This window comes from Capricornis sumatraensis, chromosome 15 (genome assembly GCF_032405125.1).
Source record: "Capricornis sumatraensis isolate serow.1 chromosome 15, serow.2, whole genome shotgun sequence".
Classification (NCBI taxonomy): domain Eukaryota; kingdom Metazoa; phylum Chordata; class Mammalia; order Artiodactyla; family Bovidae; genus Capricornis; species Capricornis sumatraensis.
Window position 1 is genome coordinate 74,214,877 of NC_091083.1, and position 26,797 is coordinate 74,241,673.

Consider the following 26,797-nt stretch of genomic DNA (forward strand, 5'->3'; position numbering starts at 1 on the left):
AAGAAATGTAAACAGTATAAGCCATGTGAAAAATTCTGCCTTGCCAGAATACTAAGAAATTCAAATCAAAATGATAATATGTCCCCATTTAAAACCCACTGAATTATAAAAGTAAACATAATTATAATATGCCATCTTGGTGACGTTATGGTAGAACTGGTAGGATTATATACTTCCAGAAGCACTATAAATTAATTCACCAAATTGGGGAAATAATTTGGCAATGGCTTTCAAGATTTATAAACACTTTTATGACCTGGAAATAGAAAGAATATAGATTCTAAAAATCTGCATCAGATTTGAATTTTGGATCTGAATCTTACCAGTTGTATGACCTCCCTTTAAATATTTAAATGATATTGGAAATCCAAAGACAGTAATAATGTTCCATAAATGACTACTGTGAGAACTGGATTAGATAATAATGTAAGTGAACTTCTAGTTAAAATGGAAGATTTAAGGCACTCCATTTACCTCCTCTCTCTCCTAAGAGCCCACTAACATGACAGTAAAAGATGAAAAAGCATATAAATCCACAAGGAACTAAAGAACAGGAGAGGGGCTATTAGTGGATGAGAGTTTTCACAGAAATTCTGGAAGACTGATAAAGGTCAGAAGAGAAGTATCTGTTGTGGCAGGATATGGAAAGTCAAATTATATAGAGATGTGAATAAAACCGGAGGTGACTTGTCCATGGATCTCAAGTGAGATTCCAGTTTTGCAGCAACAAAACAGGGAGCGTGTGAAAGTGAAATGTGGGGCTGAAAACAAGGGTGTTGATCGAGAGTCTATGCCTGAAACCATCAAACCCTGGGACATGGGCCTCTATATATCTAACTCCTACCCCTCTGGAAGGAGACAGGAGGCTTTAGCTCTGGAGAGTTTGAAAGCCTTCACCTCCCAAAGCATCACTTCCATTCAACTTCTACAACACCTTACTTTTAAACATTGATTACCAAGACTCACCAACTAGGTGAGAAATGTCCCAACATGAATGAGAGTAGTCAGCTCAAATTAGGAAAAAATGACTCCAGAGGAAACAGAGATAATATAGGAGTCAATAAAACCTTTATCACTCTCCAAATCAAAACATCATCCTCGGAAAAGAAATGATTGCTTCCATAAGCAAGAATTGCTGCTATGAGAGAAAAAAAATAAAAAAAAAATCAGACAACAGTAAATAGCTCTTCAAAGGAAAAATCATGATTGCTGAAATTTTAAACAAGTGCTAAACAAAGCTGGCATATAACAAAATGACCACCACCACCACCAATAACAACAACGAAACAACAAGAAAATCAAAGAAAAAAGAGTAATAATAAATCTGAAATGGTAGAGCTCTGTGAAAGAAAACGTATTAATAGAATAATAAAGCTACTGCTTGTGCAAAATAGAATACTAGTACCTTCTATAATGAATTTTTTTTTAAAGTGTACAAAGTAGGAAGAGTGATGAGAGGTAGTATAGCATAATGGTTAAGAGTCAGGCTTTGCAGTTAGAGGTCATGTTCAAATCCCAAATTAGCAACTTCCTAGCTGGATGACCTTGGAAAGTGACTTAATCTTTCAGTGCTTCAGTTTCCCATCTTAAAACAGGGATACTATATGTTGTTACCTCATAGAGTTTTGATTAGAATTAACTGAGCTGATCTAGGTAAAGGACTTAAAATAGTGCTGAGTACATAGTAAGCTTGTAGTTAATTATATAATACTATAATAAAAATTGTATATCACTTGGTACTGAAGCCTGCTTTTAGAATGATAAAATTAGCTACTGTGTATTTATTTAACTAAAACCGGGAGTCTAACTACATTGGGAAGCTGGATGATTCAAGACAGCCAAATTCTCTTCTATAATAGTGGGAAGTAAATAGATAATGTCTGTAATCAATAACTTTAGAATAGCACATTATATAGTGACATTGCCAATTCCCAGAAGAAATAGCAAAGAATTAAAATGCAGTTGCCTATGGGGCACACGACTAGGGGGTTGAAAAATGTGGAGCAGAGAACGGTTTGATTATTTGATTTTCCAGCTATGTGTGCTTGTTACTTTGAGGTTTTTTAATTAAAGAATGAAAAAGGTTAATATATATGAATTGGCTGTCAGTGCCTGGCATATAAGTGTAGGCACTCAATACATTTTAGTTCCATTTTATTTATTTCAGTAATTCCACTCCTGGGGATTTTTTTCCTATTTAAAGATACAATACCAGAAGAAAAGCATGAATAAACATATTTATTGCTGGGTTATTTATAACAACAAATAACTAGAAATGACCAAATTTTCAACTGTATTGGCATGGTTAAGAATTGTGCAAAAACCTGATAGAGTGCTGTAAACCAGGAACATAAGTTTATTGTTTCAGACGGCTGTGGATTGGTTAAAACCTATGACAGTGCAAACACACACACACACACACACACACACACAGAATAGGTCTCTGACCTATTCTGTTTAGACTAGAAAACAGAAGCCTGAGAAAACAGGCTTCTCTGTCTGGACAGAGGAGATGGAGATAGGGTGTATCTTACTCATCGGCTCCCCAAAGTAACTAATAGGGGGCTCACAGCTGTTTGGGTCATTATGCAAGGAGAGTTCCTGCCAGAATTCAAGGAGTATCCTTTTGAGCTGTGGCCTTTCATACTTAGAATTCACATCACTGTTCAGGAAGAATGCATCCTAACAATCTATGCCATTAATAGCAATTTTTACAAATATTGACTTGACCAAAAACTTTTTTGGGGGGTTTTCTGTAACATTTTATGGAAAAGCTCAAGTTAACTTTTTGGCCAACCCAATACTTAGGAGCCCCTTCCTCGTCCTCCTACAGTCAGACTCAACATTAGCAAAGTCTTGGCTCACCCAGAAGCCATTCTCAGGCGCAGTTCTGCCTCCAGCTCTACAGTGTTTAGAAAATGCGTTGATCAGTAAAGATATGAATGGAAACTATGTCACAACAGTGAAAAAAAAAATGGACAATGATGCATCTGACTCTCCATCAGAACTTACAGGCAAGGCCTCCAGCTCTCAAAGATAATATGAGCTGGACAAGCCAACTTCTCTGGATCTCAATTTTCTCATCTGTGAAAGAAGGGGCATTTTTTTTTTCCTACTCCAGTGTGATGTTAAGAATATAAAATGAAATAATGCTTGGGAAGCCACCAATCACAGCTTCTGATCCAGAGAAGGAGCCCAACAAAGCTCAGCTGGATGTGACTTTGGCCATCTGGGCCCAATTCAGAATTGCGCTCCCCAGACTCTAGCATGTATCAGAATCTTCTGGAGGTCTTGTTAAAACACAGCCATCTGGGCTCCATCCACAGAGCTCCTAACTCAATAGATTGGGGGCAGGGCCTAGTGTTTGCACTTCTAACAAATTCCCAGATAGTACCATTGGCCCAGACCAAATTTTAAGAATCACTGTCTTGCAGGCACAAACATTACGAAACCTAACTGGGATGATAGTTGAGACTTTGAAAAGGGAAAAGCAGGTGGAAAATTTTTCTAGGAGCTCCTCATCAGTCCTTGGCTCAATGTCCACAAGGTGCACCTGGCTCATGGCCTTCACTAGTTCCACCTCCTTCCCAAGCTCCCTTTCAACCCTCTCCCCCTGAACCAAGCCTCCTCTGTCAACCTTCTGAACGGAAAAATCAACCTTATCCCATCTGTCTGCAGCCTACGTGCTGATGCAAGAGGCTACCTGTTTAGGTTCCAAGAAATTACACATTCGTTATGGAGGAAATTAACACCTCAAAGCAAACTATAATTAGGAATTCTTCAATTCAGTTTATGCTTTTTCAATTAGGCACTCTATAATTTTAATCATGGGAGCATTAACATGTTTCTGTAATTTATATACCTGTGGTATAATTAAGCCTGGGAAACACATTGCTCTAAACCTGAATCAAAGTGATTGTTTCCCTTCACACTTGTGGGATTACAGGTCCCTGATGGAGAGATGGTGGCAGTTTCAAAGGAGCCATTTGCGAGTGGCAGAGGCCACTGAGAAAACTCCTGGCTTTGGAAATGTGAAGGCTGTTGTAGACCATGTGATGCCTTTCAAACATCTGGCTCATGTGTGGACATCTGCATCCCAAAGCTTCGACTCCTATTGTGACTTTCAAAACAGTCCCCCCACTGGAAACTGCATTGGACAACTATTCTTGGAAACTAATTTCAATTAAGCAGGAACAGGGTGTCCTGGCAGGGGAGACGTTATCTGAGAGTCGTGGGAAGCAGATGGCTTTGAATTGAAGAAACTGAATAGGCTGAAACTTAGCCTGGATGGGGACCAAACTCTTTTTTTTTTTTTCCCTCTCTGATTCTTCTTACCTCTTTCCCTAATTCTGCTCCTCTCTCATAACTGCAGCTCTGCCTTTTAGCTACAAAGCGGGGCCTAGATTCTATGTGCAAGGTAGTTCTCTTGGGATTCTGAGCAGTTCTGCAAATTCAAGGAATTCAGAAGCACACTGAAAAGTTTTTGTGCTTATTCAGACTGAACCTCTGAACTTTCTGAAGGTTAAAAACCTTCATTTTTTTCCCTCTTCTTCTTGCTCTCCCCACAATAGCAAATTCAGATTTGCTGACTGCAATAAAAGGAAAAAGAACATAATCAAAACTGGCCCGGGGGGACAATGCATACAGATTCCAACCCAGCTGAGGGACGTGTCCGTATTGCTGCAGCATTTTGGCATTCAATATATTTTGTCTGATCTAAGAAAATATGGAACTTTTTATAGAGTGAAAGTTGGAAATGGATTTGTTTCTCCCAGGCTGCTCTAGCCTTCTGAGAAAGAATACAGATTTGTTCTGATACTGATGCTCAGTCTTACCCAACAACCATTTTCAACCTAAGCCCCAATATCTGTACACAAGTGATACATTCAGATATGCTATCAGCATGCAGCAACACAACATGTATTTCAGACACCAGTCACTGTCATCATCATAAGAAAACAGGGGTGTGTTTTGAGCCCCCGGTGGACAGGGATTGAGAAGTAAGCCGGTAGAAATCCTAGTTCAGCTCTTATAAGCAAAAACTGATTATGTTCATGCTGAAACATACACCAAAAGGGACATAAGAGTTCCAAAAGCTGTAAAACCCACAGGGGCAACTCCATAGTAAAATGCAAAACAACTGCTTCTTTGTATTATCACAATGAACAAATACTGGTACCAGAGGAGAAAGTATTTGGTTTCCTGTACAGTCCCTTTTCTCCATACCCGGGGCTACCTAGAGGCTAAACCGATGGTACTCAAGTTGTGGTTCACGACCAGCAGAATCATCATCACCGGGGAGCTTGTTCAAAACACTGATTCTCAGGTCTAATTTCATTACCACTAGGGATGGGCAAAAAGGGCGCTCAGTCGTGTCCGACTCTTTGCGACCCCATGGACTGTAGCCTACCAGGCTTCTCAGTCCATGGGATTTTCCAGGCAAGAGTACTGGAGTGGGTTGCCATTTCCTTCTCCAGGGAATCTTCCAGACCCAGGGATCAAACCCGGGTCTCCCGCATTGTAGGCAGACGCTTTTACCCACTGAGCCACCAGGGATGGGCAAGGATCTTAATATTTACCAGCTCTCCAGGTGAGTCTTCTAGTCAATAATGTTTGAAAACTCTGGGCTTAAACCATTCCCCAGACTTTATTCCCAGGCAAGAGTGATGCAGTGGAATTTGGGAAGTCCAGTTTAATAGATCAGGGTCATAAGTAAGCCCAGTCAAAGGTCCCCTCTGGCTTTTCGGGAGACATATTTTCTGCCTTCTAAGCCCCCATTTTATTTTGTATTTCTTATGACAGGATTCCTGGCCTTTACCAATGGTCTCACATACCTACATTAATATAATAGTCTGTCTGAAACCAAATATGGGCCCTGACCTATTTTTACCAGCTCTCCCAGAGTCTATAGCAATGCAGTCAAAGAGAATTTTCTGTGATGATGGAAATGCTGCTCAATACGATAGCTGCTAGCCACATCTGGCTACTAAGGACCTGAAATGCGGATAGTGCAACTAACTGAAGTTTTCATTTACTTTGAACTAATTTAAATTTCAGTAGCCTCATGGAGCTTTGGCTATGGTGCTGGGCTGTGTAGGTAGGAACCTGGCCCTTGATTCCTCCTTGTGCTACTGCTACTCCCTGCTCTGGCCAAGAATATTTACTTAATACATTTATAACTGTTATAAATTGCTTAGTGAGCCTACACCCAAGTGGAAATGCACTCAACAGCAAACCCCCAGCAGCCAGGCAAGGAAAGGATGGGCTGCACTGTGAAAGGGGATAAGTAAAAATTTCTTCTACCTCATGGTGGAGACTCTAACCTTTAAATAGTTCCAGTCCTACTAAAAAGCCAGGGCTTTCAGGATCACCCCTCTTACTGCTGCCAAGAGGAGGCAACTCTGAGCAGCTACAGGCAGCAGGACAAGTGCTGAGCAGAAAGCTTTGGGGATGAGAGGAAACCTCCTTGGATTCTAACTTGGCACAGATCCACACACTAGCTCAGAAGAGCATCAGGGGATGGGACTATAGAGAGGCACCTGATGGAGGCTGACTTGAAAGTCTGACCTTTGGGTGACTGCAGGTAGAGAAACTGATAGCCATCACTCATCAGCGGTGCAAGGTCTGAGACAAATCGGTGGTGCCAACTGTCACAGGGACCAGGACAGTGAGAAGTGAAGGTCAGCAGAAAACAGGCGGGAGGACAAGTGAGACCCAGGAGAAGGCAGCATGCAGAGTCACTTCTGCTCTTAGGAAGGGTCTCACCAGTTCCCCTGGGTGGGAGGTTTAGCGTCATAAGAACTGTATCTACTTAGATAGCTGTGCCCTCCATAGCCTGATCTCTCTGTTCTTGAAAATACTCGGCTTCACCTTGAATCCATTACCATCTATCTAATTTGACTACCAATGGTCAGACTCAAAGCCACTTCATCCCACAGCAGGGTTCCATTATTGAAACTTCAATTATCTTATTCTCTAAATATCAATTCTTTAAAAAATATTTATTGGAGTATAGTTGATTTACTATGTTGTGTTAGTGTTAGTTTCAGGGGTACAGCAAGGTGAAATTGTTGTCGTTCAGTCATATCTGACTCTTTGAGACCCCAAGGACTGCAGCACACCAGGCTTCCCTGTTCTTCACCATCTCTTGGAGCTTGCGCAAACTCATGTCCATTGACTCAGTGATGAATCTGTTATATATATCCATATATCCACTCTTTTTTAGAATCTTTTCCCATCTAGGCCATTATAGAGTGTTGAGTAGAGTTTTCCTATTCTACACAGTAGGTCCTTATTAGTTACCTATTTTACATATAGCAGTGCATATCAGTTCAGTTCAGTTCAGTTCAGTTGCTCAGTTGTGTCCGACTCTTTGTGATCCCATGAATCGCAGCACACCAGGCCTCCCTGTCCATCACCAACTCCCGGAGTTCACTCAAACTCACATCCATTGAGTCAGTGATGCCATCCAGCCATCTCATCCTCTGTCGTCCCCTTCTCCTCCTGCCCCAATCCCTCCCAGCATCAGAGTCTTTTCCAATGAGTCAACTCTTCACATGAGGTGGCCAAAGTATTGGAGTTTCAGCTTTAGCATCATTCCTTCCAAAGAAATCCCAGGGCTGATCTCCTTTAGAATGGACTGGTTGGATCTCCTTGCAGTCCAAGGGACTCTCAAGAGTCTTCTCCAACACCACAGTTCAAAAGCATCAATTCTTCGGCGCTCAGCCTTCTTCACCAGTCCAACTCTCACATCCATACATGACCACTGGAAAAACCACAGCCTTGACTAGACGGACCTTAGTTGGCAAAGTAATGTCTCTGCTTTTGAATATGCTATCTAGGTTGATCATAACTTTTCTTCCAAAGAGTAAGCGTCCTTTAATTTCATGGCTGCAGTCACCATCTGCAGTGATTTTTGGAGCCCCCAAAAATAAAGTCTGACACTGTTTCCACTGTTTCCCCATCTATTTCCCATGTATATGTCAATCTAAATATCACTTCTTATCTTTCCAGCCTCTCCCAGCTTTGGACCCTCTGCACAGATTCTCAATAGTATTGAGGTCATCTGGCAGTCAGTACTTTCATTATTTGCACATCTACCTGCATAGGCATTTTTAATCAAGCCTGTACCATATGGTCCACTTTTAAGCACTTTTGTTGATATCATCATCTTCCTCTTCCCATGGTCCTGGGTCAAGCTATGCGTCTTTCTTCTTTTTCTACTGTAAAAACTGACTAGACCTCTAAAGGAGGGGTCCCCAACCTCCACGATCTAATGTCTGATGATCTGAAATGGAACTGATAAACCAATAACAGAAATAAAGTGCACAGTAACTGTAATGCACATGACATTCACATCATCCCCAAACCATCCCACCTTACTGGTTCATGGAAAAACTGTCTTCCATGAAGCCAGTTCCTGGTGCCAAAATGACTGGAAACCTCTGTGACTTAGAGAAAATCAAATCATAAAATGTCAATCGTCTCTTTTCTTTAAATTAGTCTTCCTTTGGCTTTCATGTTTTAACTCTGCTCTGGTTTTTCTTCTACGTGTTTGACCAGTCCTTCACCATCTCCAGGGTGGTACCTGATGAGTTTCACAGAGTTCTGTCTTGTTCCTCATTTCTTACAGTCTACAGTCTCCCTAGATAAGCTCTCCACTCCTCCCATGCTTTAAATATCACCTGGATGTTAATGATTCCCAAATCTAAGCCCCCTGCTCCGAGGCCTCTCCAGTACTCCAGTTCTGGGGGAATTTAAATAGTGCCTGTGGTAGGAGGTGAACATGACAACCACACTCTCCTTTCCCTCACGCCAGTAACAGTCTCTGCTTCCATCTCTCCAGATGGCAGACGGTCCAAAATAGAACACTCCTTCGTGCTTCATGTTCCAGCAACTGCTCCTGCTCCATTTAAAATATTCCTCCTAAAACACCTGTCTTCCCTCTTTGGTTTGAGCCTAAGGAAATTGATCCAGAACCCTGTAACACCAGAGCCAATTCATTCTTGGTAAGCTGGGTCGTTCGGGGGTTGGGAGGTGGGTAGGGGAAGGTGGGCAAGGGAGGAGCTGATCAAAGAAGAGCTGTGATGCAACCAGGACGCACTAAGGTGAATGGAAAGCCACCTCAGCTATTCGAGTTGCACCTTTTTGTCCCTTTTGTTTTCCTGGATGACTGTTCTGAGTGCAGCTCTGGGTTACACTCAGAGCCTCCTTGGTGGTTTCACTAATAGTTGTTACAAGTCTGTTTAATCACAGTTCCATGTTCCATTAGCCGTCATATTCAGAGTGTGGGACAGCCCCATCGGAAATAGCTCTGCAGCAGCATTTATCTCATTTTTCCTTATTTATTTCTGGCCGTTGCTTCTTGTATGTGGCTCCTGCTCTTTCCCAATCTGGTGTGATGAAATCCCAGCAGGCTGTGAGACTTGACAACAAGTGGTATTATGTGCAGAACTCAATCTCACAGCTTTGTGGGGGAACGCTTCTTTCCCATCCCCCCACATCATACGTAGCACTCCTCATCTCCAGGCCCTGGCAGAGGCGGCCCAGAGAGCAGGGAACTCAGTGAAGCAAAAGATGTTTAGAGAAAGAGCGTCTAAATGTAACTGTGGTTTCTCATCTCTACCAATGCGGACAGGGACTCGTGAAGGCCTCAGGCTGCCCCATGTTAACAAATCCTCCAAATTTTCATTTCCCCTCCCTAATAGGATGCCATCGCATGCTGGTATCTGAGAATCAGATGGCAATGATGCCAGTGTTGTTCACTGCAGCTCCATAGACTGGCAAAACCCTCCTGTGGTTGCTTCACGTGATCCCACTCTGGGCTTCACAGTTATTAAAGGAATCCTAGAGGAAATTTGGCAGTTGTTTCCTTTACTTCTCAATAAATCACCTTCTTTCTTTAAAAGCTGACTGGAACTCCTGTTCGCCCTGTAGCTCGTGTGTACTTCAGAATCTCTAGTCTTAAGTAGCTGTACCTGTCAAAGGCAGCTGGATTATGGGTTCTCAGCAGGCAGTGGAGAGAACCTGCAATGACCTTAGAAGTCATTGGCCACATTACACTGTCTCCCGGTATCCAGTGTGTCATACTTCTGACCCTCCAAGCTAGAGCCCTACCCTCTGGGCACTATGCCTCAAGTAGCCCAGGAAAGTGAGCCACAAGTGAGCCACAAGTTCCCCAACTGGTCCAGGCCCCTCCAAGGTTGCCTGGACCATGCCTCAGGCCCCAGCCTGTCCTTGCCCAAGTGGTTTCCGACTCCCCCATTCAGGCCCCTCACAGATCTTTCCCTCCCTCTGCGTTCCTCGGCTCAGAGAATGGCACTGTGATGCATCCATTTAACCAGTCCAGAGACCTGGGAGCCGTCCTGGACAGTGTCTTTTTCTTCATACCCATCCCCTGCCCCAGAGAGAAGTCATCGCCAAGGCTTGCCCATTCTACCTCCTCAACAACTGCATCTCCGTCACCTTCGTGTCCATTTCTTCGGCTGCACTGGCTCTTTCTAGTTGCAGTGCATGGGCTTCTCACTGAGGTGGCTTCTCTTGTTACCGAGCTCTAAGGAGCACGGAACTTCAGAAGTTGTAGCATGAGGCATCAGTAGCATTAAATCACTTGCATTCCTGAGCTGAACCTGCTTGCTCAGAATATACCAGATCCATGGGACTCTGGAGAAGGAACTGTGGCATTTTGCCACATTTGGATGTCAACAAAAGGGTGGGTGTTGATGCTGGAGATGGGATCCTATAACTCTGTGTGAACTATCCACCTCAGTCGGCTAAAATCAGAGGTGGGATGGTGAGGTGACATGGACCCTGTAAGACTCAGCTACAGCTGATAACAGTCTGTTGTGGGTGTCAGTGGCACTGTTCAGAGTTGTATCTGGGCTTAGGATGTCAGCAGTTGGTGGGCCTGTTTTGCTCATTTCTGGGTCTCTGGTGCTCAGCACAGGGTCTGGCATGTGGTTTTTTGCTGAAATTCAAAGTAGACGATTATTGCTTAATTAGTTGATGAATTGATAAGCAGATGAGTTAACAGATAAACCCCATTCTTCTCCCAGGATCTGGTCTCATCTCTCCTGCATGGTTTTTGACTCCATGTCCCCATTCTGATCCTAGTATTTATAAGGTCTCTGCTCATGCTTCCCTGGTGGCTCAGATGGTAAAGACTCTGCCTGCGATGAGGGAGACATGGGTTTGATCCCTGGGTTGGAAAGATCCCCTGGAGAAGGAAATGGCAAGAATACTCCAGTACTTTTGCCTGGAGAATTCCATGGACAGAGAAGGCCGGTGGCTACAATCCATGGGTTTGAAAAAAGTCAAGACACAGCTGAGCGACTAGCACTTATACTTTTCAGGTCAGGGGCCCCTACACCCGCTCCTGAGAGGGCTGTGGATCTGTTCGCTTTGATTTCACAACACTGAGTGGTATCACCTCCAAGCTGAGGGCACTGCTCTTGGCCCTCGTTTTGCTGGCCCTTCAGTAGTTGAGACCTCTTAGCCCTGTCTGATTGATTTGGTGTTTCTGAAAGGCACTCAAAAATGAGAATCCATTTTTGAGAATCATTTTGAGGATTTTGTGACACCTCTGGAGACCACTGCACACTCCCTGACATGTCACAGGCCCACCAGCACAAGCCTGCAGTGAATCTGATACAGTGTTAGAGGGCACCCAGCAAACAGGCATCAACTGTAGCAGGGCTCAGAGAATAATCCTGCCATGGCTGACCCAGGGCAGGCAGCCACCACGTGTCTCAATAGCTGGGTCAACCCCAAGAGCAAACTGAACAACTACCAATGGCACTTTATGCACTTTAGCTTATTTGACCTTTAAAACAATCTGTGATATGGGTATTTTCATTTTACCTACAAGCAGCTTGAATCAGAGAAATTCAGAATCTGACCCCAAGCCATGAAATAAGTCAATCGCATGAGGGGATCTGATTCCAGGAGCTTCTGCTGCACCAGTGTCTCCATCTGGGATGTCAGCTGTGGTAGGAAGAGCATGAGATCTCAGGTTTGAGCCTGTGCCCCCAAAGAGGTCACAGGCTGGTAGAAACTGAAAATGCAAGTCCTTGACTGAGGAGGGGCCAGGCAGCATGTGAGCCCAAGGTGGGGCTGGTACATCCCACAGCAGGACATGAGATGGTCCTGGATGCGGCAGACCTGACCTGGGTGTCGGGGAGGTGGAGGATGCTGTGATCCGCAGAGACAATGGAACAGACAAGGGCTTGACTGCTTAGAGAAGGACAAAAACTTGAGCATCTTCCTGCCAGTGTTCCCCATATCCTTTAAGCCAAAGTCTAAACCCCGAACGAAGGCCTTGCCTGGCTCTTGCCCACTTCTTTGCCTCATTCTCCATCTCTGTGCCCTGGCCCAACGCTCCCTGAACCTAACATGCATCTGCTCTCCCTCAGCTCCTGTACACACCGTTCCTCCTGAGTCAAATTCCCCCTCGTCTGGCAGTTCTCAGGCAACACAGCCTCCAAGAAGCCCTCCTCTCAACTGAGCTCACAGAGCCCATGATGGAAGGCTCTGCTCTGAACTCTCATGGAAACCGCGGACCAGACACACCGGCTCATCTGCATTCTTTTTCTGTGTGTCTTCCCTATAGAGCGGCACGTCCAAATGGCAGCGTGTATGACTCTTCAATTCAAATAAAATTTAAAAAAAAATCAGTTCCTTGGTTTCACTAGTCCTATTTCAAGTGCTTGATAGTCACGTGTAGCTAGTGGTGTCCATCAGACGGTAAGCACAGGGCATCTGGGTCACCACAGGCAGCTGTACTGGACTGTGCCCTCGCACACAAGGAGACAGGTAAAAGCAGGGCCGGTGAAGCGTGTCTCTACCGTCCCAGTACCCTGCCTCTGCCAGCTACCACCCGAGCTGCTGAATTTAACCTTCTTTTTCTTTTTCTGTCTCTCTCTTTATCCGTACCCCACCCTCCCAACCCTTTCTTACTCTCTTTTTGTCCCTCTCTCTCTTTTTTGGAGTACCTACTAAAGGAAGACCCTGTTCCAGGAAGGGATCTATTAGTGTCAAACTTCTTGGCTTCCTGGAGCTCACAGTCAAGTGAGGGGCATATAAGAAAGAAAACCAAATAAAATATACAAACAAATGTATAACATAATTAAAAGCTCATGAAAGAATAATGCAGGAAGCATACATGGCATGGTTGAGTAAAGCCCATTAAAGGGACAGGGCAAGAGGAAACAGAGCCAGACAAGAAGGTTAGAAACAGATTTGAATGGGTCTTGAATTCTGTACTAAGAAGCTTGAACTTAATGTGGTAGGAAGCCAGTGACCCACTTAAGACTTTTAAGCAGGAAATTTGTGCTTTCTAAAGGACCAGTTCAGAAATCCTGCAGGGGATGGACTGAAGGAAGAGGAACTTATGACAGGCAGACCAGAAAGCCGCCCTGGCAGGTCAGAAGAGCAGGGTGGACAGTGGCAGAGGGAGGAGAAAGAGCTAATCCTGAAGCTGATTCCTGGCAGGCCAGTGGCTAAGACTCCACGCTTCCACTGCAGCGGGTGTGTGGGTTTGATCCCCGGTCAGGGAAGTTCCAAAACAAGCTGATGCAGAAGCTGAGTGGGTGGGTCCCAGGGAATGACGGGACAGGAAGGAGACAGTGTAGGGTGAGAGTGTGGAGGACAGCTCTCAGGAAGCCAGCTGGGGATCCAGAGGAGGGTCTGCTCCAGAACCAGGGGCTCAGCCCTGGGCATCCCTTCCGGGACTGCATTATGGGTGATTAATTCACAGCCAAGTTACTTTCTCATGAAGGTTACTACAGATACATCAGCATGACAGGCGGGGCGTGAGGGAAGAAGGCTCGGCGTGTGTGAGCTGGAACTGAATATTAGATTCTAGTCACTATTTGATTGATCTTTTAAGCAATTCTGGGATTCTGTCACTTAAAAACCAATAAATCTTTGAAGGCCTGGGGAAAGCAATGCAAAAGCAATAAATCTCCATTGCGGAGTGTTAGAAAAATAGGCCAAGGCTGCCAAGGTGGTTTGGCTGGAGGGATGAGGGTGCGGGAGCCCCAGCGGCAATCCCTCCTTTCCCGATCAGCATCCCCTACCCTGCCACGCTCAGTCCTACCAGACAGAGTCAGAGCCGTGTGGCTTCACGCCTGGGGCAGCAGGCATTTCACCAGGGGCTGGAGTTTGGCTCAGTCAGGATCAAAGCATCAGTGGCAGGAGGAGGAAGAATAGCCTACCTGGGGGTTGCCTGGAAGCTGAGGCTCAGGTATGAGTCTGCTGGAGAACAGGAAGGCTCTCCACTCAGAGTCATGCCAGGCTTCATCAATTACAGGTTGGGCCCACGCAATCAGAACTGTCCTGTCCACCCCTCACTCCCTAGTTGGTGGAGGTTCACTCCACAGCAACCCCACCAGAAGGTTACCCTGTCATCACCTGACATCCCAGCTAGGGGGAACTCAGAACTTCCTGGTGGAGCAATGAACTCAGAGGCAGGAAGCTAGGTCCATGACCTTGGGCCAGTCACTTAATATCTTAGTCTTTAGCTTCTCCTCTGAAATGGAGATGGCATTTCGCACACAGCTTACTCACTGGCTAAGTGACAATCAGATGCTACGACAGAATTACAGGCACTATTCGCTATTAATATAAAACACGATTCCGGGCATCCTTGACCCAGTGCATCTAGAGAGCTCTTTGTGTCCAGGGGTCACAGATTGCCTTGGCTGTTTTCTCAAGGCTCCTGCTTCTCCTAGCCTGCAGGACTCCGTGCTGGTCCACTTCCTGGTTTGTGCTCATCTCTCCAGCCTGACTACTCCTTCTCTCAACCAATATAGTCACTGTCCCTACTGGCTTCATGTTACCTTGCTTTGCTGGTTTCACTATTCTGTTTCCTTTCTTCCTTAATGCACCCCCCTCCCTGCCCCATTCACATGCATATTCAACGGATGGTAAGACTCAAGCTATGACAAACTTAGACAGTGTATTAAAAAGTTGAGATATCACTTTGCTGAAAAAGGTCCATCTAGTCAATGCTATGGTTTTTCCAGTAGTCATGTACAGATATGAGAGCTGGGCCATAAAGAAGGCTGAGTGCCAAAGAACTGATGCTTTTGAATTGTGGTTCGAGAGGAGAATCTTGAAAGTCCCTTGGACAGCAAGGAGATCAAACCAGTCCATCTTAAAGGAAATCAGTCCTGAATATTCACTGGAAGGACTGATGCTGAAGCTGAAGCTCCATTACTTTGGCCACCTGATGTGGAGAACTGACTAATTGGGAAAAGACCCTGATGCTGGGAGACATTAAGGGTGGGAGGAGAAGGGAGTGACAGGAGATGAGATGGTTGGATGGCATCACTGACTCAATGGACATGAGTTTGAGCAAACTCCGGGAGATGGTGAAGGACCGGGAAGCCTGGTGTGCTGCAGTCCATGGGGTCACAAGAGTCAGACATGACTTAGTGACTGAACAGCAACAAAGACTCTAGAGGACAGGCATGTGTCTGTCTTGTTTCCTGCTATATCTTCAGGGCTTAGCTCAGTTCCTGCTCAAAAAATATTTGTTAAATGATTTAATGGTCGACCGCCTCCCACAGGGGCATTCTAGTACCGAGTTCACGGTGACACAGGATTAAGGTAGTTGACTTCTATGTGATATTGCTTCTGCTGTCACATGGTTGTCCTGAAACCCTTGCTGGCTGGCACTGATTAGTCTCTTCCCTTCTTGGCAAATGCCCAAGCAAGAGTCTGAAAATAATTCCAGAAAATGAGTGTCGGGCCACCCTCAGTAATCTAGAGCTTAAGAAGAAAAGCAGCCAGACTTTTCCAGACAACAGGCATTGCCCTCTGAGCAGTGACATTTATTTTAATTTTTTTCAATGGAAATGTCACCAAAATATATCACGTATGACTTTTCTCCTAGGGAGGTGGTATGGCTAGACTGATGTGAGTATTGGCTTAGGGGTGGCTGAATTGGGTTTAAAGTCTGCCTGCACCACTTACGTGTTTCACGGCTGGGTCCATGCACTTAGTTTCTGTGTATCTCAGTTTCCATATCTGCAAAATGGGGAAGCTATAACTGCAATGCTGTGAGGAGGCAGACAGTTTATCTATAGTGATAGGCACACAGCCAGTGGGTGCTCATCAAATGGAAGCTAGCCAGCTCTTTCAACTTGAAAATGTGGGCTCCCAAGGGCTTCCCTAGTAGCTCAATGGTAAAGATCTGCCTGCAAAATAGGAGACGTGAGATGTGGGTTCAATCCCTGGGTTGCAAAGATCCCCTGGAAATAGCAAAGATCCCCTGGAGATCGCAAAGATACTAGAACCTACTCTAGTATGCTTTCCTGGAGAATCCCATGGACAGAAGAGCCTGGCAGGCTATGGTCCATAAGGGTGCAAACAGCTGGACACAACTGAAGTGACTTAGCACATGTGGGACCTAATGGTCCCACATTAGGGATCAATGAACCAATGAGGTTCACCCTAATTTATTGGATGAACCAGTTTAGTAATACTGAAAAGCAGAGACATTACTTTGCCAACAAAGGTCCGTCTAGTCAAGGCTATGGTTTTTCCAGTGGTCATGTATGGATGTGAGAGTTGGACTGTGAAGAAAGCTGAGCACCAAAGAATTGATGCTTTTGAACTGTGGTGTTGGAGAAGACTCAAGAGTCCCTTGGACTGCAAGGAGATCCAACCAGTCCATTCAAAGGAGATCAGTCCTGAGTGTTCTTTGGAAGGAATGATGCGAAAGCTGAAGCTCCAGTACTTTGGCCACCTCATGCGAAGAGTTGACACATTGGAAAAAACTCTGATGCTGGGAGGGACTGGGGACAGGAGGAGAAGGGGACGACAGAGGATGAGATGGCTGGATGGCATCATGGATTCGATGGCCGTGAGTCTGAGTGAACTCCGGGAGTTGGTGATGGACAGGGAGGCCTGGTGTGCTGCGATTCATGGGGTCGCAAAGAGTCAGACACAACTGAGCAACTGAGCTAAAGTTTAATAATATCTCAGTGCATGAAAGTGAAAGTATTGGTCCCTCTGTCATGTCTGACTCTTTACAACCCCATGGACTGAAGCCCACCAGGCTCCTCTGTCTATGGAGTTCTCCAGGTAAGAATACTGGAGTGGGTTGCCATTTCCTTCTCCAAGAGATATTCCTGACCCAGGGATCGAACCCAGGTCTCCTCCATTGCAGATGGATTTGTTACCATCTGAGCCACCAGGGAAGTCCAATCTTAGTGCATAGACGAAAAATAATCACAATGTTGTTTGAGAATAACAGGAAGAAACATAGCAGTTCAGTAATCTACAGTAACAGTACGGTAATCCTTATCTGATGTTAAAAAGCCACCATCTGCTCTGGCTCATCACAGCTAGGATAGTCCTGGAACAACTGATGTGTGGAATATAAGGCAAAAATTATACTCTCACAAATGCTACACATACCTGTTTGATGGCCTGAAGACCCACCTGACTTAGGATAGACACTGTTCAAAGTCCACAGAACAGGCAGAAAATTCAAATTGCTGGCAACTGATTCTGTTTGCTCCACTGTCCATAATTTCTGGAATAGGACTAGGGAGGAAAACAGGTAACTAGACCATCTCAATAGCCTCCTTCTTGGCCGATCTCCCAGTCTCCGGTATCACAAAAGAGGCTCTGCACGTGGCTATTCAGTGGCTTTCCAGTGCCCCCTCTATTAGCTCCCAACTCCTGCCTTGACCTTTATGCTACAGCAAATATAACTGCTCCTGGTAGCTCCCCATGACATCAGGCTCCCTCTTGACTCCATGCCTTCACTCATGTTGGACCATCTTACTGTTCTTAAATCTCATGCAACATTTAAGATATATCTCTTAAAGTTCCAATCCTTTGGCCACCTGACACAAAGAGCCGACTCACTGGAAAAGACTGATGCTGGGAAAGATTGAGGGCAGGAGAAGGGGACAACAGAGGATGAGGTGGTTGGGTGACATCACTGACTCAATGGACATGAGTTTGAGCAAACTCTGGGAGAAAGTGTAGGAAAGGAAGGCCTAGCCTGCTGCAGTCCACGGGGTCACAAAGAATCTGACATGACTCAGTGATTGAACAACAAAGATACATCTCACTGTCACCTGCTCTGGGACTTCTGTCCCCTGAGCTCCTATGTGCATCTCCACAAGCATGAATTGTACTGTAACTAAGTTTTCATGTTTCTGGCTCCCCAACTAGAGTCCAGCTTTCTTTAGAGAATGAGTCATTTGCAGCTAGTTCACAAGCGTGCTCCAAGCACTTAAACAGTGCCTGGCACTGGGTGAGAGCTCAAGAAATGTTCATCGAATGAAGGAATCAACAAATTGCTTTTATCCCCTGTACTCTGCTCCATTCCTGGCATATAAAATACTCCATGCATGCTTGTTGAACTGAACTGAGCCAATTTGAAAGCTGTTCCACCGAACACACTGCTTGGCTTCAAGGGTCTGTAGTCCCTTGAGCTCTGAGCAAAAGCTAGTAACATCGTACGGAAAACCCAGATGAACTTTCTGGCCACCACGATACAAAGGGCAGCTTATTTAAAAGAGGTGCCCACCCTCCTGACAGCTGGAGGCCCACGGACTTGCTTGGGGTGAGCTTGGCTACAGAGATGCCTTCACTGCTTGTGCTATAGATACACTCGGGACTCCAGCCTCTTATTAACACACCTGTAGTATGACTCTGACTTCAAGGCCCCTGTGGAACACCAAGGCCATAAACGGGACTAGTGCAGAGGTCGTGTCTTCTCTGAAATTTCTGAGCGGGTCGTTTTGATTATTTGGTGCATCTGTCTCCATGTTTGTTAATGGCAGATGGGCGAGTAAAGGTGATCTTGCCAGGATACTGTATTCCTGGGGCCTCTGGCCTGACTAAATAAATTTACCATAGGCTTGTTCCAGAAAGTTCTCTCCCACCCCTCTTCAGATCCCCATCCACACCTTCCCACTAAGCCAGTCCCAGTGCTCCATGGTGGGGAGAGAGGGCTCCTGGCTCAGTGGCCCTCTGAACTGGGCTTGAAGCTGCTGATCCTTTTCCTCCAGGAAGCTTTGCTCCTGGGCAGTCTTGCCCACAGGCATTGCCAGTGGCATAATTCTGCTGGAGGCGCGCATGGTGAAGAGAAAGAAAATGGAAAACGTCAGCCTAAGACCCCTCCTCACCTGACAGGGGCTCCCCGAGACTGAGCAGGCTTCAGCATCACCGTGATGGTCGTGTCTGTTTCATTCAGTGGGGTGTCTGTGTCGTATTCAGGCATTGACGGAGCTGGACAGAGAACAGAGAGAAGGGGGCTGAGCACAGGTCCCAGCCACACCCCACCATCACCTCCCACAAGACACCCAGGTTGCCTAGGAGGGAGCTATCTGGGGAAGCATTGGATGAGTCACATGGCATCTGAGGCTTTCAGCAAAGAAGACCCTGACTTTCAACCTTCCTGTAGGTTCCTTCAGGATGCAGAAGAGTCTGGAGAGGGGAACAATGATGTGGCTGGTAGCCTTCATGGATCAAAGTTCCACACCATATAGACAGATAAATGCAGGAAATATAAGTACTTAAAGGTGTGAATGTAGAGTCAACCTTAAACACATTTAAAATGCAAATACAATTTAAAAATTAAAATAAAAGAAATAAAATGCAAATACAAATTACAGCAGTGATGAACTTTGCTCTGATCTTTTTTTTTTTTTTTTCCTTCATGAGACCCTCTCTTCTGATAGGAGCATCACTAAACCTAATCCCCTGAGAAGGTAATTTCGCCATTTGTACTAAGAGCTATTAATCTTATATCCCTTTTAATTCAGTATTTCAATTTCTGGAATTTAATCCTAAATTCATAATCCAAGCCAAGAAATCAAACTTTATTCGGTAACATGTTCATTGAAGCATTATTTTATTAAAAACATGGAGGCGCCAAATACATCCAACCACAGGGGAATGTTTAATCAAATTACGTCCATCTACTTGACAGAACATTGTAATCAAAGCAGTATAACAACATGGAAGAAGCTCATGGTTTAAGGGTATGCGGAAATATTAAGCTACAGAAACTACCAGGGGTCTGTATCTATGCAAAATATGTATGGGTGCAGACCAGAATGGCATGGGCATGCTGAAATAGTGTAAACTGTAGACGCACATCTGAGATAGTTCTGCTCTGAAGCTGTCTGGTGGGGGAGGGGGTCTTACAGCTGCTGGCAGGTGACATCTTGGGTTGCTCTGGCTCTGGTCATTCACTTATTTTTTCATTCACTCATTCACTGGAGGTTACATGAGAACCTGTGCTGTGCCCTGCACTGCCAAAAGGAATACTCTTGAAAATGAATCACATTTTTACAAATGAAATCGTATGGGGGAAATGTACTATTTGATGCCACTGTGTGCTAGGTAAACTATTTAGTAAATCACTCAGCATTCCCTCTGGTCTAGTGTAACTGATGTGTGTTTCATATTTTAGGAAGCTCCTGGATTAGGTTTCCTTCATGAGATGACGGTAGTGACACACACGGGACTGCACTGTCCTTGTTGCTCCAAGATCACATGGTGATGGTCGGCTCCGCCCTTTTCCACTCCCAGGTATATTAGGAGTGGATAAAAACCAACACCATTACCTTTCTTCCTCTCCCCTTTCTAGGACAGATACCTGAAATTTTGGTGGCAATCCTGGTGGTGACGGGCGGTCCAAAGCCCTTCGCAGTGCTGGCCTTGATGGTGAAGGAGTAGGTGGTTCCAGGGTACAGACCCACAAAGAGGTGGTGGGTTTCATTCCGAAGCTTGAACACTTTGCCCCTCTGGCTGGAGAGGTCAGCACTCGGGTCCAATGAGCCCACAGCCTTGTAGTTGATCTGTGCAAGAAGCCAGCAAACAAACCAATCAGTGCCTTGCCCAGGAAGCTGAGTGGAGCTCACCTGGAGGAGCGTAAGGGGAGGAAAGCAGAAGGCAGGCGAGCATGCTCACGAGTTCGGCCATTACCATCCACCTTACAGACGATCCCAGCCTCCAAGTACTCACTGTCCGTGCTCTGGAATACTGCTGTCTAGTAGAAATAGAGTTTAATCCACATACATAACTCTCAACTTTCTAATGGTCACATTAGAAAAAATAATAAAGAAGTAAGACCATAAAGTAAAATTAATTTTCATAATCTATTTGGTTGAACTCAGTAGATGTAAAATATTATTATTTAAACCTGCAATCAACATAAAAATTTAATGAAATATGTTCTACTCTACTATTCATATTAGGTCTTAGAAATCGAGTGCATATTTTACCCTATGGCACATCTCCACTTGAACTAGCCACATTTCAAAAGTGTGGTGACCCTGTGTTGCTTGGGGCCATCACTATGGACAATATGGCTGCAGTGAAAGTTGCTTGGTCATGTCCGACTTTTTGCAACCCCATGGACTATAGAGTCCGTGGAATTCTCCAGGCGAGAATACTGGAGTGAGTTGCCTTTCCCTTCTCCAGGGGATCTTCCCAACCCGGGAATCAAATCCAGGTCTCCTGCATTGCAGGCGGATTCTTTACCAGCTGAGCCACAAGGGAAAGCCCGTGTGGCTGTAGAGCAGTGTTCACGTAGAGTGACCTGATAAGAATTATCTGGAAGGCTAGTTAAAAATGCATGACGCATCCCCTGCTCCACAAGGTGCTGGCTGGTGTCTCATGTATTATCTCATTTGTTTTCCCTGAAAACCTTGAGGGTATCAAGATATCCATTCTCATTTTAATCATGGAGACACTGAGGCTCCAATGGGAACAATCTGCATTAAATCGGTGCTTTTTGAAATATCTATGATGAAGACCCAGTTCTGTTTCCTCATCCACTGCAAACCCACAATGATTCAAAGACCACATCACACATGACTCATCACGTGAGTTCTACAGCACGTGCAAGGAGACACATCCATTGACCACACATGCAATGTCAAAGCCCTAAAAAGTTTCCTGGTGCTCCCTCTCAGCTTCTGCATATTATGCTGCTGTGAAAGTAACAAAACAGTTGGTATTGCCTTACCAGCCCCCAGGGATCACACTCTAAGCATCTTATTTCTAAATTTCACAGCTGTTAAAGCAGCAAACTTTTGGTTTACTTGGGGGTGTGGGGGGGTGTGGGTGTGTGTGATCAGCCATGTCCGACTCTTTGTGACCCAATGGACTGAAGCCCACCAGGCTCCTCTGTCCATGGGATTCTTCAGTCAAGAACACTGGAGTGGGTTGCCATGCCCTCCTCCAGGGGATCTTCCTGACCCAGGGATCAGACTCAGGTCTCCTGCATTACAGGCAGATTCTTTACTATCTGGGTCACCAAGGAAGCTCAGGTTTATCTAGTTTGTTCTTTTAAAAGTGTTTTACTGGAGCATAATTTATATTCAGAAAACTAGACAGCTAGATGAAGTTTTACTAACTAGACAGGACCATGTGACCAGCAACTAATCAAGAGACACATTACCAGACCTGAGGTTTTCCCCTCACATCTCCTTTCTGATCCCCTCCTCCCCTGCAAGAATACCCTCTACCCTGACTTCTAACTGCACAGACTAACTCTGCCTGGCTTTGAACTTTATACAAATGGAATTGTACAGGCTGTACTTTTCAGTGTCCGCTTCTTTTGCTCAACATCATGCGTGTGAGATTCACGAGGCTATCCCATGTGGCCAGAGATCAGGCCTTGTCGAGGTTATCCCGTGTCCTATCTCTGACCAAAGATAAACCCAGGTTTGTTGGACTCTGAAACCTGTGTTCTTTATTTCAAACCACACTTGCCGGCCTGAAAACGAATTTAAGTAACCAAAGAATACGTTCGTTCTGTTCGTTCACTCTCTCACTTGCTCTGTGACAACTAGTGCCCGCACACTCCCGTATGCTAGGAAGTGCACTCTGTGGGGCCAGGCCCTAGCAAATGAATGCAATGAACACTGGTCAGGCCCTGTCCTCAGGGTCTTCTGTTCCAGAATGAGGTAAGTTAACAACACAGCCACCTTGCACCACTGTCTTCCCTCAGGAATGTATCATGCTTGTCAGGAAGGCCAAAGCCAGGCAGAAAAGGGAATATACCAACTTTGCTTCAAAAATAAGCAGCTGGGACTTCTATGGTGGTCCAAGGCTTAACACCCCATGCTTCTAATACAGAGGGCCCAGGTTTGAACCCTGGTCAGGGACCTAGATCCCACAGACCCCAACTAAGAGTTCAGCTGCTACTAAAGATCCCACATGTTGCAACCAAGACTCAGTGCAGCCAAATAAATAAATAGTTAAAAGAAATTAGTAGTTGGCTCTTTCTGGTTAGGGCACCAACCATTCTGGAGAACGAGGTAATCTCTCTCTCTGCTATGAAGCAGCAGCAGTGTGGCAACTGATGTCCCAGGTTGAGGAGAGAGGCCAGACTTTGCCTGGAGTGCAGTGAGTCCAGGAGGAGCCGTGCACAGAACTGAAGGATTCGGGCACTTTGCAAGCAGAGCTGGCAGGGTACCCATCCCTCAGGTCCCAGGGGCCCATGATCACAGCATTCCCTCTGATAACTCCACCCACTTCAGCCCTTCCCAGAAGCAAGCCAGGTAATTTACACCCCCAGAGACTGGACTGATGGAAGTTGAAACATACATTCCTGGCTCCTCTCTTGTGATACTGTTGCTGCACCCCTGGGGATTTCCCTGAGGGATGTCACTCCATGTGCCTCCATAGGTAGCTGGCTGGAAAACACACCCATCCTTGGCTACCTTCCTCTTCCTTCCCCACTTCTTAGTGTTTCCCAAAGTCCTCAATAATCTGTTCATGCTCAAATCCTTGTCCAGGCTCTGCTCCTGAGAAATGTCAAACTAAGACAAAGTGCTCAGGGCGGCATCTTAAGGGGAAAACTGAACTATCAATAGTAACTGGGGATGATAAAGAGTCAGAGCAGAGAAAGGAGCATTCTAGGTTCTAGGCAGAGCAAACTAAGTGGGCCAAGACCTGGGGTGGGAGAAGGCTTGGGAGAATGGACAAAAATCCTGTGTTGACTGGAGAGCTGTGTGCAGCTGGAATCCAGTTTTTCCTGGTGGAAGAAGGAGGCAGATGTTCGAATAGTTTTGCCTGTGGCTGTGAACCCCGGGGTGCTGGAGCATCCTGTTGAAATTCCGCCCCCATCCCCTGCCTGGGCTGGTGGCAACTACATTGATATACAGACACTGGGTGGTAAAACTCATGCCTTATTTACTAGCCAATTCCTTTCCTGCACTCCAAATTCAATCCAAAAGCGACTCAATTTCCGCCAAGCTGTCAATATAATATACCGTGCTCGCCTGCTCTCCTCACCTTTCCTGGTATTACAGGATCCTCACTTACTTGTAATGAAACACTATGAATAAATCAATGTATGTTAATATAGCGTGTCTTCAATTTTTTATGAAGGGTTTTGCCAAATCTAATTCCCTCTGCTTTGTCAGAACCGGTCTTTGAAAAATTTAACTTGCAAGTTTTACGAAGTTAGTGGGGGATCAGGCTGGGGAGGGAAAGGAGGAAGGTGAGATAAATTGAATGGGATGGAGCTGGGACTGTAAAATGCATCCAGTAATGTGACTCCTCATTTGGAGGCAGAGGGAAAGGAAGATTTGTTAGAATAGCAAACATAAAAGGAGGAAGTGGTGGGGAAAGAGGGCTGAGCTGCATGCCAGCCCTGGGCTCCGGGGGCGGGGTTCTGGCTGCAACAAAGTGCTCTGGACCACCCTAGTCTCTCTCGTCTGGGTGCTCTCAGTGGGATGCCTGACAGAAGCTGGAGTGAGAACTTTCCAAAGAGAATTCAATCACATCACCCCTTAGAACAGCGGTCCCCAGTCTTTTTGGCTCCAGGCACCGGTTTTGTGGAAGACAATTTTTCCACACACTGGGTGTAGGAGGTGGAATGGTTTCTGGACAATTCAAGGACATCACATTTATTGTGCACTTTCCTGATGGCTCAGACGGTAAAGAATCTGCCTGAAATGTGGGAGACCCAGGTTCAATCCCTGGGTCAGGAAGATCCCCTGGAGAAGGAAATGGCAACCCACTCCAGTATTCTTGCCTGGAGAATCCTATGGACAGAGGAGCCTGGCAGGCTACAGTCTGTGGGGTTGCAAACAGTCGGACATGACTGAGCGACTAACACTTTCACTTATTTCTATTGCACAATAAATGTAATATGCTTGAATCATCCTTTTTCACTGGGCTTCCCTGGTAGTGAAGACAGTAAAGAATCTGCCTGCAATGCAGGAGACCTGGGTTCGATCCCTGGAGTAGGGAATGGCTATCCATTCCAGTGTTCTTGCCTGAAGAATTCCATGGACAGAAGGCACCTGGCAGGCTACAGTCCATGGGGTCGCAAGCAGCTGGACACCACTAAGTGACTTTCACTTACACTTATTTCTGTTATTACTGTATCAGCTCCACTTCAGACCATCACTAGGCATTAGATCCTGGAGGTTGGGGACCCCTGCCTTAGAATCAAAAGAGCAACAGTTTTCCACAGGTTTGGGGATAGGACCACATCCTTACCTGTGGCTCTCCAGCTCTCTGGAGAGGCATGCACTTGCCTCTCTGGCCTTCCTAGCTTGCATCCCAGGCCTTATTTCAGTGTCCGAAAAGAGCCATGGTCTCTTTGGCCACAGGGCTTTTGCATCAGCTATTCTGTCAGCTCAGATGATTTTTTTCCTTCCCTTCACTTCGTTAATGACTCCTCACCCTCAGCTCTCACCTAAAATGACCCTTGCCATGAGCACCTTCCTTGACTCTCAGGTCCTATTTGACGTTCCCAGAGTCACATGGGTCTCCTCTGAACCACTACTTTTATACTGAACCCTGCAATTATTTCATTGATGATTCCCTTTTCTTCCAGCCCAGAGTCCGAAAAAGTAAAGCTTGAAAGCCAAATTTGGCCCATCATCTGTTTTTGTAAATAAAACTCGTTTAGAACACCAGTCACAGCATTCTACTCTGAGTGTTTACAGGCATGGTCTTTGTCATCTTTGTGACTTCCAAGGCAAATGTACCAATGGAGGCCAGTTCAAGGTAATCTCTTCCTGTTAGAAGTGTAGCCTTGATGCTTTGGCTTACCGACAGTCCAAGGCAAAATGTGAACAAGTCCCTTCTGAAGATCACAGTGAATGCACAGATGGCTGCAATATAGGTGCCAGTGACTTCTTGGCCATGAGACTTTTGTTTTTCCTGGAAAGCTGAGGACTAGAGTAACAGTGGAAAAGATGATCATGACTGACACAGGCACTGGCGTCCCTGGGTTTCTAACCCAGTTGAAGGTGGGCAGGAACTTGCCACATCTTGTAGACAGTTCCTGCTTTTGCTTCCATTGTGACTGTATCATTCCCTCCATCAACAGATGCTCACCAATAACCCATTCTGTGCTGGACTCTGCTCTGGGCTCTTGGGAAACACTGGCTAAGGCCCAGTTTTTGACTTTGAAGACCCACAGAGGCACTGGTGGGTACCATAGAAAATTGAGGTCTTTGGGAACATAGTTATGGGAGTAACCAGTTCTGTCAAAGACAGTGGGGCAGCCTCCCAGAGAAGCTGCAAGAGCACTGGGTTGGCTAGTGGTCCTCAGCACAGACTCCAGCGCATATGTCCTGGGACCTTTAAAAAGTACCAAGGCCTGTACTCAGCGCACACCAACTGAATCTAATGTTTCGATGACAAAAGCCTGGCAATCAGTACATGTTTAAAGTTCTCCAGGAGATCTGATTGGAGAAGGCAATGGCACCCCACTCCAGTACTCTTGCCTGGAAAATCCCACGGGTGGAGGAGCTTGGAAGGCTGCAGTCCATGGGGTCGGTGAGGGTCAGAC

The 26,797-nt window shown here is 45.6% G+C and overlaps 1 protein-coding gene across 1 annotated transcript in view; it reads right to left on the reverse strand.

Moving 5' to 3' along the window:
* PTPRT (protein tyrosine phosphatase receptor type T) overlaps nt 1-26,797 on the reverse strand; it is an 815,678-nt gene that overhangs the window by 262,733 nt on the left and 526,148 nt on the right. The window contains exons 9-10 of the mRNA XM_068986822.1: nt 20,630-20,831; nt 19,152-19,254 (exon numbers count right to left, since the gene is read on the reverse strand). Of these exons, the coding sequence (XP_068842923.1) occupies nt 19,152-19,254; nt 20,630-20,831 (305 nt within the window). The remainder of the gene's footprint in view (nt 1-19,151; nt 19,255-20,629; nt 20,832-26,797) is intronic.